Source organism: Canis lupus, chromosome 8 (assembly GCF_048164855.1).
Source record: "Canis lupus baileyi chromosome 8, mCanLup2.hap1, whole genome shotgun sequence".
NCBI classification, from domain to species: domain Eukaryota; kingdom Metazoa; phylum Chordata; class Mammalia; order Carnivora; family Canidae; genus Canis; species Canis lupus.
The window spans coordinates 72166293-72181401 of NC_132845.1; the positions used below are offsets into that span (position 1 = coordinate 72166293).

Here is a 15109-nt window from a genome sequence, read left to right on the forward strand (position 1 = left end):
TCTCCTCCCGTGGTTCAGTTGGGAGAAAATGATAGAAGTCTAAGAGTAACTGGTAATCCGGTCACCCACCTGAGATCTCCCTCCCTGGCTGCACCCCATCCTTTTATTCATTCGCTCAACAAACACTCTCTGCCCCCTGCGGGCCAGCTACTCCAACACAACCCACAAGCAAAATGGAGAATATGGTACATGGTTACGTGGGCTGTGGAGACAAAGCAGGGGAAGAGGAAGGGGTTGGCGGTGTGGGGGCTTTGCAGTTTAGAGTGCAACGGTTGGGGCGTTGCCACTCTTGATCTTGGGGTTGCAGTTTCAAGTCCCACATTGGGTGCAGGGATTACTTAAAATCTATAGGGGGCACCTGGGTGGCTCAGTTGGCGAAGCGTCTTGAATCTTGCTTTTGGCTCAGGTCCTGATCTTGGGGTCGTGGGATCAAGCCCCTCGGTGAGCATGAAGTCTGCGTGGGATTCTCTCCCCCTCTGCTCTCCCCCAACCCATGTTCTCTCTGAATAAATAAAATCGTAAAAACAGATAAAAATAAAAGCGGACCAGTCACTGAACAGAAGTCCTTGCTGTGACCTGAAGCCACAGGAACCAGCCAGGTTGCATTTGGGGGGAGAGGCCCTGGGACCCTTCTGGGCTCACACTACTTCCACTTCTCTGTGCAGAGCCGGTTCTTTAGCTTGACAGCAAAAATTTTCCATAAACTTGACAGATTGAAAATGATTTGTCATTTTCCTTCCTGAAACTCCCTGGGTCGTGTACCATGTGTCCCCAGTGGTGAAGAACAGAAATCTGTCCTCAGTGCAATCGGCATCTTCAAGCACCTACTGATTTATGGAGGGCGAGTGCCCCAGAAGATCAAGGTCATGCCTGGATTCCCCACCCAGCGGTGTTCAGGGGCAGGAAGTGGTGCTGGGGAGGGTCTCTGTTGAAAGTAGGAGAGGTTTCAGCCTCCCACCCAAGATTCGGATCCAGTAACCATCTCCATCTTGGCCATAGCAACCAGGGTACCAGAAGGGACACCCTTGGGTTGGTCTTAAAAACCAGCGTCTTCCCATCGGGCTTGGTCTCCCTGCTTGGCCGGAGTGCGTCGCCACACTCCAGACCCTCCCCACCCTTGTCTGCTGCCTTGGTGTCTCTTCTCAGCTCCTGTCCCCTCATCCTGGATCCTCCTGGCACTGGGCAGTTCAGTCCTCAGGGATGTCCTGGCTCCAGCACCTCATCTGAAGGCCTGAGGGTGCTCAGTCTGCAGACCCCACAGGGAAAAGCCTTCATAGCAGCAGACCTTTCTGGGGCTCAGGGCAGTAAGAGGGTGCTTCAGCCCCCTGCTCAGACCCTTCTGTCTCCAGGGGCAGGGGTGAAGTGGGGTGAGGGTGGGGGTCGGTGAGGCCAGGTGCAGGCACACCTCAGCCCTGCCCTGCTCACACCTGCCTTCTGTGGAAAATACCAGAGAGCTTCGGGACTTCTCGCCAGGGCAGCCCCAGTGCCCACCTGCTGAGGGCAAGGAGCCAGATGCGAGGCTTGTGGGAGGGACGCTAGGCAGGTGCCAGCCCTCCTGCGTCCAGTGTCCCCCTGAAGGCATCGGCTCCCGGGCTTCCAGCACCAGCAGCCCTTCCTGGGGGGTGGGCTCCACAGCAGGACTCCGGGCTTGGGGAGGAGGCTCTGTCCTGCTCTGTGCCAGAGGCCTGGGGAGGAAGCGTGGGCGCCAGCAGCCAGGCTCCCGGACGTGGCCCCCGAGACCTTGACCTTGAGTGCTCTCCTGTGTCACACCAGGGCTAGGCTGTCTGGCCAGAGGAGGGTGGCGGGCGGTGGTGTGCGAATCCTGAGGCGTGGGAACGCAAAACCATTTTGGCTCCTCCCTTGGCCCCCAAATCCCTCGCCCTGGGGAAGCCAGGCACCGCACGGCGAGGGAACTCAACCCCACGGCGAGACCCACGCGGAGCAGAACAGGCCTCCTGCCAAGAGCCAGGCCCGACCTGCCAGCTGTGTGAATAAATCGCTTTTGAAAGTAGATCCTCCGGGCTCGGCCAAGACTTCAGATGATTACAGCCTCACGAGGGGCTCCGAGCCAGAGCTGCTCAAATTGCTCCTGAATTCCTCACCCACGTAAACCGTGACACACACGCACAGTCACTTTGAAAGCTGTGGAGTTTGGGGGCAGCTTGTTACACAGCCCCAGTGACTACTACAGCCCCTTGGCAGCTCTGGAGGGAGTTTCTCCGCTCGGACTCTGGCTGTTGGGCTGGAAGGTTTGCTCTCCCTCCTCCCAGCACCGCCCCACCCCACCCCGGCCAGTGCTCCCTGAGCACGGCTAGAAGGGAGAGACCGCACACGTGATTCCGATCAGCCCCAAATCAGACAGCAGTCAGCCGACATCCATTTTTGTCTCCATTTTAATTAACACTTTACAAAGTACAAAATATACTGTCTTTTTTGGGGAACATTAGGTACTTTTTTTCTCTCCGTCATACAGTACATGAATCTCGAGGGTTTTGTGTGTCTTCAACACAGAGGGTAGAAGCGTGAGGGCCTTGGGGCGTCAGGGGGGCCCCGTGCTCCCCCTCGCCCATACCTTGGGACAGATGTAAGTGCCACTGCTGCTACTGCTGGTGACCTGGGGCATGCCAGGTGAGGGCCGGACCCCAGGCGAGGCCCTGGGCAGGGCAGAGGCCCCTCAGAGCCCCATAACGCACCCGACGTCCACTCACCCCCATCTCAGGATAACGGAAATAAGTTTGGCATAGAGCAAGAGGAGGACTTGGGATTCTGTTTGTCATCAGCCCCTTGCCGCCCCCCCCCCCCAGTTTTGGAATTAACCCTGCTTAGTTCCTCCTGGGCCATTTTCTGAATAGGTAAACTGAGGCAGAGGACAGGAAAACGCACTGGGCTTGACCTCTTATCTTGGAACCCAAACCGGGCCCCGTTTTTCATCCACCATGCTCTTTGCAGATGAGCACGAGTCGCTGGGAGGGCGCCAGCCCCTGAAACCTCTCCCCGTGAATACTGTCTTCAGGACTGGATGCTTCTGAAGAGTTGGCTCAGCTGGGCTCACCCCCTGGGGCTGCCAGGCCTCTGTGTGGTACAGCAGAGACTCCGCCAGGGACACCACTGTCCCTTCAGAGCAGCTTTAACAAACTCTGGAGAGGTGGGGGGGTCCTGCGTGCGAGGCCTCCCACCCACAGTCAACCCTACTGCACGTGGCCCACAGGTGACAATGCTCCCGAGGCCTCAAAATACTGAACTCACACGTGTATGTGTACACAGGCTCATAGCCAAGCACGACCCCGTCCTGACTCCCAGCGCCCCCCAGCCCCGACCCCCTGCCTCGGCACGGCCCCGCCTGGCCCTCCTCCTCCCCAGGGCAGGCCTCCCAGGACGGCATGGACGCCAAGGCTGAAGGCCGCACAGCCCACCCCGTGGCCTCCTCCCAGCGTCCAAGGAAACGGGAGGAGGGACAAGGACACTTGCCCTTTGATTGCCTCTAATTCGAAAACAGAAGAAAGAAGCTGGGATGAGCTCGGAGACTCGGACTAGGTACGTAGCCAGAGGGCGCAGCGCCCGGGGCCGCCGGGCCTCGCCGCCCACCGCGCTGCCCACCGCGCTCGCCGGCCGGACGCACCGCAGCCACCGGCCGCCTCCTGCCGCCTCCCGGAAGCCAGGGCGCCTGCCCCCTCCAGGCCGAGCCCTCCCTCAGCACAGCTCTGCGGAAACCTGAAAAGCCGGCGCTCGCGTTTGTGGGGGAAACGGACGGACACCATCCTCCTCCCCCGCCCCGAGCTCTGCTCCCCAAGCCAAATGCCTGCCTCGTTTCCCAGTGGCCCCGGCTCGCAGGGGCACACAGATCCACTGGGGGGCTTCTCTCGACCACCCCTCAGAGTTCACTCAGGACGGCACCAGGGACCCCGGGGTCAGAGCACGGGAGCGCTGTGCCGTCACCCGGGAGACCCACAGGGTCCCTCTTAGCCCTGGCTGGGCAGGCCCAGGGCGTCCCCACGTCCAGGTCCAGAGGCCCAGCGAGGTGGCCCGGGGCCTCCTCAGTCAGCCTGAGAAATGCGGCCAGGAGGGGCCGCTCGCGGTGGGCGGGCAGGTGCATCTTGGACTCTCAGGCCAGTGGTGTCCTTGGCTCGGGACCGGGGGCCGCACCCTGCCGTCCAACCAGAGCCTCCTCTCCTGACCTCCGGGTCATCCTGTCACCTCACGGGGCACAAGCCTCCCTGGACCACGTGTTTTCTTCCGGACACCATGCTGGTCACCAAGGCCTTGGCAAGGGGAGAATGCTGGTGCTTGGGAGACTCCGGACCCCCTGAATCCTGGGCCGGGGGGTCCGCACAGCTCTCCAGCTGGGATGGAAGTCATGTGCCCGGAGACCCCCGTGGAGGACGGAGGTACAGAGCGGGCACTGCCCATCCCTGCGGGTCGGGACGGGGTGCCAAGGGAGACAGGAAGGTGCTTCTCGGGAACCAGAGGAGCCCATGCGGAGGCCTCAGCCACGGACACAGATCTTAACAACCAGGCGTGAGGTTGGAGGGGGTGGTCATGCGCCCCCTCGCCATCCCCTCTGTAGTGCGCAGGAGCGGGTGTGAGCTCTTCCCACGCGGTACGGAGGCAAAGATGCACCCGCAGGGCCCAGGCAGCAGGCCCAGGGCCGCCGCTCACCCCCACCCCTCAGCTGCCTCCCTCAGGAACCCCATTTCTCTGCCCCGGCCACATGCCTCCCCAGCCAGAGCCAAGACAACCGCGGCCACGACGGCACGTTCCTCAGGCCTCTCTGGAGGGGGTCTGGAGACCCCCTGCACCCAGCAACGTGGGGGGGGGGGCATCTTGCCTAGAACCAAACCTATGACTACATTCGTCACAGAAGCGCAGTGGGAGGGGAAGCTGGGGACCAGAAGACCCAGGTGGCAGCTCCTGCCCAGGCCCAGCCCTAGCCACAGCCACTCCTGGATGTGAGGGCACGGGCTTCGGGCCTTCTCCTCCTGGTTGGATGGGGCCGATCTCCAAGAGGAGGCCTGGGAAAAGAACCTGAGGTCTCTAAGCTTGCGGGTGAGAAAGATGCAGGAACAGCCACGTGGGGCTCTGGGGGCTCCGGGTGGAGAGCTGGACGGGGACCACCTGCCCAGGTCCTCGGGCTCAGGGCAACGGGAAGAGGGCCTTTCTGCTCCAGAGCAAGACGGGATTCCTACGCCCCTCCCTCTGTACCCCCGTCCGCCAGGGCAAACGAGGGTGTCCGGGAGCCTTGGCCACAGAAATGAGGCTGGATCCACTTCCAGGGGAGGCTTGGGGGGGCCCTGGGGCTCTGCTCTTGGGATGCTGGTTTTTTTCTCTCAAGTCAGGGCTTCTCTAATAATGTATTGCCTATATACTTGAATTAAAAATATACGGTGGCTCAAATGGTGCCTGCGTGCACAGCAGGCCCAGCGGGCGGAGGCCCTCACGCCCACACACGTGCACACACAGTGGGGTCTGCGTCCATGGACTGTGCACACACGCGTGTGCGTGCTCACACAGTATATATTAACATATATATTGCTCAAGTATATATGCTATTTACAGTATATATCTATATCAACATAAAACACAGGTATTTATAAGTGTGTACAATAGATACGTTTGGGGGGGTCTGGGTAGCACACGTCTCTGGGGTCATGGGGCCGACAGGCTGGGTCGGCAGGGAGGGAGGGCGGAGAGGTGACACCACCGGGGACCCGACAGGGAGGAGTCTGGAGGGGCACGCCACGGAAAACCCAGGCCTTCCGAGGAGACGAAGGGGACTCAGGGCTTCGGCGCTTCCCTGCCCGCTCGGCCAGCAAACAGTGGACGCGTTTTGGTTGCTTGGGAGTTTTGTGCAAAATTAGTTAACTTAAAAAAAAAAAAAAAAAGTGGGTTCCTAATCAGTGCTTGGGTCCTGAGCGTCTGTGAGGATCCAGACCCTCGGCTCTTCCGTCTGGTGGGCTTCCGGGGCTTGGAGGGTTGGTCCCACAACGCTGGGAGAAGGGGGGCATGGGGCTCACACAAGCCCCTCACCTACTAGGAGAACAGCCTTTCTCCTCTGAGCTTCTCAGGAACAGCGCAAGTCAGCCTGAGAAAGAGCACCAGGGGAGGCAGGAGCCGCTGGGGACCCCCCGGTCCAGCCCCAGCTGCAGAGGGCATGCGGGCTTCACCCCATGCTCCCTGCTCGGCCTGCAGGGGTACGAGACTGCCGCAGCCTGCCTGCCGCCTGGCTGCCCACCGCCCTGTGGCCTGCGGATCCCCTCTGATGTTCAGAGAGAACCACGGCGGCCTGGGCACTTGTCCGTGGGGCTTGTATGGCTCTGGATGGGGTGCCCTGGGGGACCCCTGTCTCGTGACAGACCTCTGCTGCCAGCTTCCTGCTCCAAGAATCTACGACACCACCCGATTCTCCTGCTGGTCCCTGCAGCCACAGGGTGCCAGCCGAATGATGCTGAGCCTCTGGGCCCCCGAGAGAACTCAGGAGGCCCCGTCCCCTGAAACTGCCGCCGACCACAGCCTGGGCGCAAATATATTAAATAAGAAACTAAAACGTACGGTACAGTTTTCTCTATTAAGGCTCAGATAAGCTGCCCCCCAGGTCAAGTACTCATGAGTGCCACAGGCCCCAGCTGAGGGGCAGGCAGGCAGGTGAGTCGGGGGCAGAGGCCTTCCACATCCCCCACAAGTGGGGCAGGGGAGCGGGGGGGGGGGGCAGGATAACAGGGGAGCCCTGTGCTGGTCTAGTCAACTGCTGGGGGTGGGGGTGACCCAAGAAACCCCAGGTCCAGAATGCTGGGGATGCCCCCACCCGGGGGAAACCAAGGCTCCGCTTGCCCAAGGAGGGTCCCGGGACAGCAAGAGGGGTTGGGAGCTTGTGCCCCAGGCTGGTGGGTTTCCTGGGAACCACCCCCAGGAGTGAGTGCTTACGGCGGGGGGCGTCTGGACAGGGCCCCCTTGGCAGTCTTGCTGGGAGTCGGGGCGCAGGCCCTGTGGATGGCAGGCGAAATTCTGGGTGGCGCGGGTCCTCCCCAGCTCAGGCCTCCCCTCCCGCCGTGCTCGGCAAAGCCTCCCCAGCACGTGGCCCGAGGGCCGCCCACTGGCCTCCACTCGGCGGGAACCAGCCCGGAGCTGATGGAACCAGAGACCAGCGACCACACGTCCAGCCCCAGGTCCTCACGGGGGCCGCCCCGGGCTCCGCGAACTCAGCCCCGCTCGGCCAGTTCCCCGAGATGACACGAGAGTCAGAACACCACGGTCTGGCAGGAGGCACCTGCTTCCTTCAGCATCTGCCCCCAGCTGTGGGCAAGGCCAGATGGGAAGGCGGGCGGGCTCGCCAGCTCCCGGGGCCTCAGACATCGTTTCCTGGAGTAGGGGTGGGGTGAGGAGGAGGTTGGGGTCTTCTGGAGGGCCTGGGGCCTCCAGGAAGGCAGGAGGGCACGGGGAGGCCTCAGCTCGGGCCCCAGGCCTGGCAGGGGGAGCAACTGGGGGTGTCTCCCGGAGGCCCCTTCTTGGGGACCCTGGGGCCGATTTTCCAGTCTGTGAGAAATACTGCGAGAAGAATCTTCAGGGTGGGGGCCGGGCCCGGGTCTGGGGGGCAGGAAGGGAGGAGCGGGAGAGGCCCTCCTAATGCTTCTCTGCTTGGCTGACTTTCAGGGCGCTGATGACGGCGCTAATGTTCTCCTCCGGTACCTGCGGGGGGTGGCAGGAGGCAAGACCCGTGAGCCCCGGCCCGCACCCCTCGCCCCCCGGGCCGGTGCGGGACACTCACCAGCGCGTGGTCGAACTTGAAAGTACTGATGTAGTAGGCGGGGATGTCCGCGGCGGCCAGGGGCTCGGAGATCTGGGCCACGATGCCACACTCATCTGGGAACAGAGGGGGGGACCACGCTCAGCACCCCGGCCAGCCCCCCTCCCTCCGCACACAGAGCCTGCCACACACCCGCAGTTTCCCAGCGCACCTGCCCCTCGCCCTGAAGGCTTGGCGCCAAGGGCCCCTCCACCCGGGAGCCTCCTCTGACCCCCGGGCTGGCGTCGCGCTCCCCTCGGCAGGGCCCAGCTCTGTCCGGCTTTGCGGGCCCTCCGGGGCTCCCAAGCCTCCTTCCCTGCCATCTCGCGTGTTCTCTGAGACAGAGCTGGAGGCTGCGGGCCCACAGGAGGATGGGGGCTCAGGCCCTATTCCTGTTGCCCTTAGACTCTCTTCTAGCCAGAAGACTGTGGTCAAGTCACTTCCTCTCTGTGAGCATCTGTTCCCTCATCTGAGTCCCCGCCGGCTAATGACCTCGACTTGTCCTAATAGTGCCAGGCATTTTTGGGGGCCTGGACAGGGCTTTTTTTTCCCTCTAGACCCTCAAAGCAGGGGTGCAGCCTCTCCTCACCCCTAGCTCTCTGCCTGATTTGAAGACACTACTCAGGGCTTCCTCCTCCAGGAAGACCTCCAGGATCTGAGGACCACCCTGTGCCACCAATACAACCCCTTCAAAGTTTTCAGGTTGTTTCCCCCAAAGCCACTCTTCCGATTTTGACAGAAATCAAAATCTTCCGATGATGACTTTTCCAACACTGTCCCTGACTGGGTGGGAGAGTCCAGATCGGCTCACCAGCCACCACGCTGGGAATCCACCCGGGTTCCACCCCCTGCAATGCCCCAGCGTCACTGCCATCCAGCAGCTCCTCTGCTCCTTCACTCTGTCACCCCGGTCCTGCTATTGTCAGCCGCACCTGGACCTGGGTGGTGACCCCGCAGGCCCTTTTGGTGGCTGGGCAGGCCTGGTGTTTGCACACCTGGTGACTGTGGCACCCTGTGGTGGAGACTGGCCGTCTTCTAAAATCCTTTCGCTATGGACACAGCTCTTCTGATAAAAACGGGGATAGGAGATGAGAGTCTAGAATGATCTCTCTCTAACTTGGGCTGGCGCCCACGTGTCCCATCAGTTTGGAAGGCTGGTGACCAGCACTTTATAAAATTGTATGACAGCTAAGGGAAGCCCAAATGGCACAGCGCAGAGCTCGAGCCAGGACGGTCTTGTGAAGGCGTAGCCTGAGCAGTGTGCGTGTGCAGGCCGGGTTAGGATGGAAGATACGTTTACTCCAAACCACACTCAGAAGCATATAGAACCTGCGGGTCTAGAACTGTTCAGGTTCTCGGCAAGTTATTTTTCTTGCAGGGCTATTCACAGCTGTAAGGGTGGCTTTAAACTCCGCGACGTCCTGGGGAGGCAGCTGCAGGCTGTGGTCCGCGCCCTCCCCTGGCCGCCCGCCCACGGGGCCGCCCCAAGCAGAACAGCCCAACAGCAACGTGCACACCTCCGCCCACCGAGCGACGTTCTGAATTCCACTTGCCAGCCCCTCTATTTCTCCATCATTGGGACATTTTGTTTTTGTATTACAGAGTGTATTCTGATCAATTTGGAACCAAAGCTGGGGGTAAAGACAAGCCGCTGGGCACTGCTTGTCGCCCGAGTCTCTGGGTGGCCTCGGCTGCTCGCCTTGGCGGCCAAAGCTGTGCCAGGTTCCCCACCTTCAGGAAGACCCCTCGGTCTGGCATCAGGACTCTGCCCCGCTGCTTGTGGTGACCCGGCTAGGTCCTATCCTTTCTACCCTTTGGACCCTGCACCCTGGGCACAGCCACCTGGAGCCACATGGGTGCCACATCATACTCTTGCTGCTAGTACTGCCCTCCCCTCCCCACCTGTCACCTTCTCTGGGAAGCCTCACCCTTCCTGACCCTCTCCGAGCCACCTGGTATATGACACGAGTGCTTACCACCCGGAGGAGGCAGCTACCATCCTCCTCATTAGGATGGCAGTCAGGGAACTGAGGTGCACCTGCCTGCGGTCACGCTTGTTCCTAACAGCGTCCTTTGTGAGGAGCTCTGGCGCTCAGTCCCCACGACCCTGCACCGGGCAGCATGTGTCAGTGGGAGACATACTGGGGTCTGTGGCAAAGGAGGCCCCGAGAGGCAGGTGGGCCCCAGGGTCCTACCAGGAGCCTTCAGCGTACATTTCTCAGCATTCACAGAGCAGCCCATGTCCTGCCCCCAGGATAGCTCTGGCTTTGGCTGTGATGTGGGCAGAGTTGGGGGCACTCGTCTCGTCCTGCTAGTTACTGTCCCCTGCAAGCTCATCCATAGGCAGGGGGCTGTGGCTGGCTCCCTCACTGACCCTTTGGCCTCAGGTCAAAATGCCCGGCCACCTCCATCTCCCGTCCCAGGCGTGGAGCATCTGGGGCCGACATCATGGTCCCTGGAGCAGTCTGAGCTTTACCTGGAACATTCTTCACTCTATCTGTGGGAGATCAGGGTTCACCGATCCCACCAGGGCTTGTGGAAGATGCTTCCTGGAGACGACCAGGAGCCTCTCCCGGGTTCCAGCTCGGGGGTCTAACAGGTTTAACTCAAGCCAATCATTTCTGATGCTGCATCGCTGACAGTGGGACCAGCAGCCTCCATCAGCTCTGGGCAAATCGTTGCCACTTGGCCCTGCTAACTACCGAGGGCTCTGAACCCCGTGGGCCCGTGGAACATACTCGTGGGCAAACCTCACTGCCAGAGACACTGTTTGGGCAGCTATGGACACCGAGGCTAAAGAATCTTAGGGAATCTCTGCGGATGTCCTCCTGGGGGATCAGACCATGGAGGAGAAGCTGCCCCTTCCCAGGACAGAAGAGGTGAGGTACGTAGGGGTGAGTGCTGGGGGTCTAAGTCTGACTGCAACTGCATTTATTTCTGTGAGGGACACTCTTTAGAACAACAGCCATTGCCTGTGAGCAGCTGGGACAAAGGAGTGACTTTTTTTTTTTCTAAAGTAGACCCCATGTCCAGCACAGAGCCCAAAAGCAGGGCCCAAACTCAGAACCCTAACTTCACGACCTGAGCGGAGATCAAGAGTCAGCCGCTTACTGACTGAGCCACCCAGGCACCCCTTCCTTTTCGATTTTTATCACACCCCTGATGCTGTACTAATAAACAGGTATGCAATTTCTAGGGGGACAGATGTAAGAGCGTTTTGGTTGTAGGCGCTCCTCCCATCCTCTGGAGGCCCAAGCCTCCTGTCACTCGCTGGTCCAGGGCCCAGGGCTCCTGAAGCCTCCACCTCCCCATCTGTACCATGGGGTGAGTGAGCCCAGACAGCGATGCTAGGCCCCCCCCCAACCGGTGTGGCACCCCCCAGAGCTCACCGAATCCCAGGGGCTGTCCTCCGATCCGCACCATTTTCCAGAGCTCTCCAGATGCACTTGTGAACAACAAATTACTAGGGAACCTGAATAAGGAGAGAGAGAAATACCCCAGAGGCTGACATGGGTTGTGATCCCATGGTAGGAACTGTGGCTGTCCTCAGGGCTCTGGTGCTGGGCCAGAGCGGGGAGCTCAGGGGGCTCCAGGCCCCCTCCTGAGCCCTCCTCATCTGGGGGGGAACAGGAAGGCAAGGCTGGGAGTGGGCTTGGGAACAACCGCCCCCCTCTGCTGATTGGTAAAGGACGCTGTCCCCACCACCAGCTGCAGAGAGGGGACAGCCCTGACAACCCGGGCCTTCATCTCTCTGAGTGGCTGTCATCTGTAAGATGGGGCCAGCTCGGCCACGAGGCAAGCCCTGACTGTGGACAGGGTGCATGTGTGCCCACGGAGCCCAGTCCACCCCAGGCCCAACTCACCTCTGCTGGGTCTGTACGTCCATCACCAGGGAGATGTAGCCCTCGATGAGGGAGAAGGAGAAGAAGCGGATGTGGCCACAGTCCTCACCGGCAGCCATGGGGTCCTTCACCCTGGGGGCCGGGGGGCGGGGTGGTGAGGGGTGCGGGGGACCCCTGCTGTACCCAGACCCCCACCCGGCCTGCCTGCTGCTTGTCAGCCTTTGCACAGGGTGCTGAGAAGAGCAATGGCCAGAAACATGGCCCTGATCCTGCCCTGGATGACTTGCTGGGTGACCCCGAACCTCTGTGCCCACCCTCGGTCTCCTCATCGGAGGGGCGGATGAGCCCACAGCGTTCACGGAGGTGAGCACCACACGTCGCAGTCCCAGCCGGCCCTCTGTGCACTGTCCCTGCACTGTCCCACACCTCAGGGCACAGTCTGTGGTCACTCCAGCTCACGGGCCTCTGGTCTCACCCCACCTAGTGCCTGAACTTACAATCTGCTCTGAGGAAAAATGCAAAGCCTATTGTCTGCTGAGTGAAAACCCTCCTGGCTCCTCTATGGACTGGACCTGCCCTTGGGGCTCAGGGAACAGTGAATGGGGGGTTTATCCCACAAACATATGCCCCTGGGGCTTCACCATGTTTCGGGGGTTCCCAAGGAATGATGTCTCCCCTCACAGAGTGTGACTTTTGGGTAGAGCTATGATCCACCCCCACCCTCGGACCAGCTTCCAGGGCAGGTGGCAGATCTGTCTCCCCACTCAGACTGGGGCTCCCTGCGGCCTCTCATGTTCAAGGGGGACGTACCCGTTGGAGTAGAACATGACGTCCATGAGGAGCGTGGCAACTGCAGGCAGCGTGTCAGGGTCCAGGCTGGTGACACAGAACCTATTGCTTGGGCTGGACAGAGGGTGGATGACAGGCCTCTGGACTGCGAGAGCAAAGAGAGCGGGTGCTGAGGCTGGGAGGAGAGGCATGGGGCGGGAGGAGGACCCAGGAAGAGGAGTGGGGTCAGCTGACAGCTGCTCCGGGAGACCTGGTCCCTGCTCCTTCTGCAGCCTCCAGACCCCCGGGCCTTAGCACATGCCTTGCCGACTGCCTGGAGTGAATGGCCTTTCCAACCTTTACCATCTGGCTGAGTTCCTACTTGTGCTCCAAGCTTCAGTTTGAGAGTCGCTGCCTCTGGGAGGCCCATCCTGATACCTCGGGTGGCTGAGGGGTGGCTTCTGGCCATCACCGGCTGTGTCCATGTCCCCTGCCCTTGCTAGACCTTGAGAGCAGGGTCTGACCAGGACTCTTACCCTGTGTTATGTCTGGTGCGTCACAGATACTCTGAGATGTGGCTGCTCTGGGGTAGGACCTGGTAGCTTCTTGAGTTCTCCCCTGCATGGAGCCCCCTCAACTCACCCATTTTGGGCTTTACGAAGCCATTGGTGATGCCGAGGTTCTCAGCTGCTACCGTCTCGCCATTGACGACTCTCAAAATGGTGAACTCTGATGACAAGGTGTGTGTGACAAAGGGCAGGTCCCGTTCGCGTACCTGGGGACAGGGAGTCAAGGATGTGAGTGTCCCTCGGGCCACTGGGGGATTCTGCTCCCAGAACCAGCTTCCCCACGCTGGGGGGAACGGGCACCTGGAACCAGGTACTTGGGCCTCCCCGGGGGTGGCAGGGATGATGCAGCGGAGACAGGACTCTGCAGAGGGCTGGGGGGTATGCCCCTTCTCACCCTGCAGGGCTGTGCCTAGACCTGTCCCCACCCCTCCAAGGCCCAAGCTCTGGAGGGTGGCCCCACCTGTGGGAGGACAGAATGAACGGCGTAGTGGCCAGGATCCGCCATGGGCCCTGTGACCAGCCGCTCTGGCCACCCCTGCCCGCACGTGCTCTCAGCCCTCACATCCTGAGCTCTGGGTCACACCAAGCCTGGCCAGCAAAAGGCAGGTGGTGTGTGGGGCTGGTCAGAGCCCCGCAGTCCTGCCTGGGCCATGCTGACACTTGACCCACGACCCTAAGGTAGTCCTGGCCTCTGAGCGGATCGCGCAATGGGGGCCACAGCTCACCAGGATGAAGTCCGTCTGGTAGGTGGAGAGCATGAACACGGAGATGTTCTGGTCGGCCAGCGGGGCAATGACCGACTTGGCAATCTTGGTCACGCCAATGGGCTGTGAGCTGGAGAAGCTGCCCCCGCCTGACACCACGTTCAGGGCCAGCCAGGTGGCGTCCGCCACGCTCAGGTGCTCTGAGGAGGGCAGCTCTGTGGGTGGGGGAGACACACACAGAAGGCAGGCCTGTGACTGAAGGGTCCCGGGTCCTCAGGGCAGGGGGCAGGGCAGGCTGCAGGGATGGGGAGAGAGGCGCGGGCCAGCTGTGGGACCCTGGCCAGCTCTGGCCCCTGGGCCCCGGCACCCTCATCTGACAAAGGAGGACAGGATCGGAGGTCCCATCCTGGGAGGACCAGGCAGGGAAGGCCCTCAGAGGACTTTGGACGTGCCAGGCCGCTTGGCAGGGCAGGAGCCTGGATGACAAGCGGCTTATGTGTGTTGGGTTTCTATTGCCTCAGCTGTGAAACGATGGGTAGTCAGCAGTGAGTAATGATTTTGTTATTTCCAGTTTGCATTACTCTTCTGGCGGTCAGGGGCTGCGGCCACAGCCCTCATATGGGTGGAACAGGACCCATTTTACTTTTTATTTTATTTTTTTTTTAAGATTTACTTATTTAAGAAAGAGAAAGAGTGCACAGCAGGGGAGGAGGGGCAAGAGGAGAGAATCTCAAGCAGACTCCCCGCTTAGCAAGGAGCCTGGATCCTACAGCCCTGAGATCATGACCTGAGCTGAAATCAAGAGTCAGACGCTTAACTGACTGAGCCATCCAGGTGCACCCCCCTCACTCCCCAGTTTTCATAGAGGTTCCCGGGAACCTCTCAGCGGGTTGGGAGTGGAAGAGAAACCAGGAGACAGGGTAGGGGGGCCTGGGATTTCTCTCCTGGCTTCCCTCAGCCCTGCATTATGGGAGAACACACAGCTCCAGCTCTGAAATCCTGAGGGGCGTGGCCCTGGGGGGGGCAGCACTGTGAACCCCCCAACCCTGCCATCATCTGCACAGCCAGCCCCCGGAGCCACCGAGGGCCGGGGATCCTGATGGGCCAGCTGTGTGCGATGGTCAACCCAACACTTCCTGTGATCCTGACAGTGGGCAGCCATCATTTTAATATTTAATGATGAAATCTTGAAAATGCCCCTTCCGGGATCCCTGGGTGGCTCGGCGGTTTAGCGCCTGCCTTTGGCCCAGGGCCTGATCCTGGAGACCCAGGACTGAGTCCCACGTCAGGCTCCCTGCATGGAGCCTGCTTCTCCCTCTGCCTGTGTCTCTGCCTCTCTCTGTATCTCATGAATAAATAAATAAAATCTTAAAAAAAAAAAAAAAAAAAAAAAAAAAAGAAGATGCCCCTTCCATGAGAGCAGGATCCCTTTGGCCTTCTTGGGGAAAT

The 15109-nt window shown here is 60.5% G+C and overlaps 1 protein-coding gene across 2 annotated transcripts in view; it reads right to left on the minus strand.

The window, feature by feature from the left end:
* Positions 1 to 2375: 2375 nt before the first annotated feature.
* Positions 2376 to 15109, minus strand: part of CASTOR2 (cytosolic arginine sensor for mTORC1 subunit 2) — a 54166-nt gene continuing 41432 nt past the window's right edge. The window contains exons 3-9 of one of the 2 annotated variants that reach the window (XM_072837541.1): positions 13682 to 13875; positions 13030 to 13162; positions 12430 to 12583; positions 11641 to 11751; positions 11167 to 11249; positions 7760 to 7854; positions 2376 to 7680 (exon numbers count right to left, since the gene is read on the minus strand). In XM_072837541.1, the coding sequence (XP_072693642.1) occupies positions 7615 to 7680; positions 7760 to 7854; positions 11167 to 11249; positions 11641 to 11751; positions 12430 to 12583; positions 13030 to 13162; positions 13682 to 13875 (836 nt within the window). In that variant the 3' untranslated portion in view covers positions 2376 to 7614. The remainder of the gene's footprint in view (positions 7681 to 7759; positions 7855 to 11166; positions 11250 to 11640; positions 11752 to 12429; positions 12584 to 13029; positions 13163 to 13681; positions 13876 to 15109) is intronic. The other variant, XM_072837542.1, reaches the window with a different exon arrangement.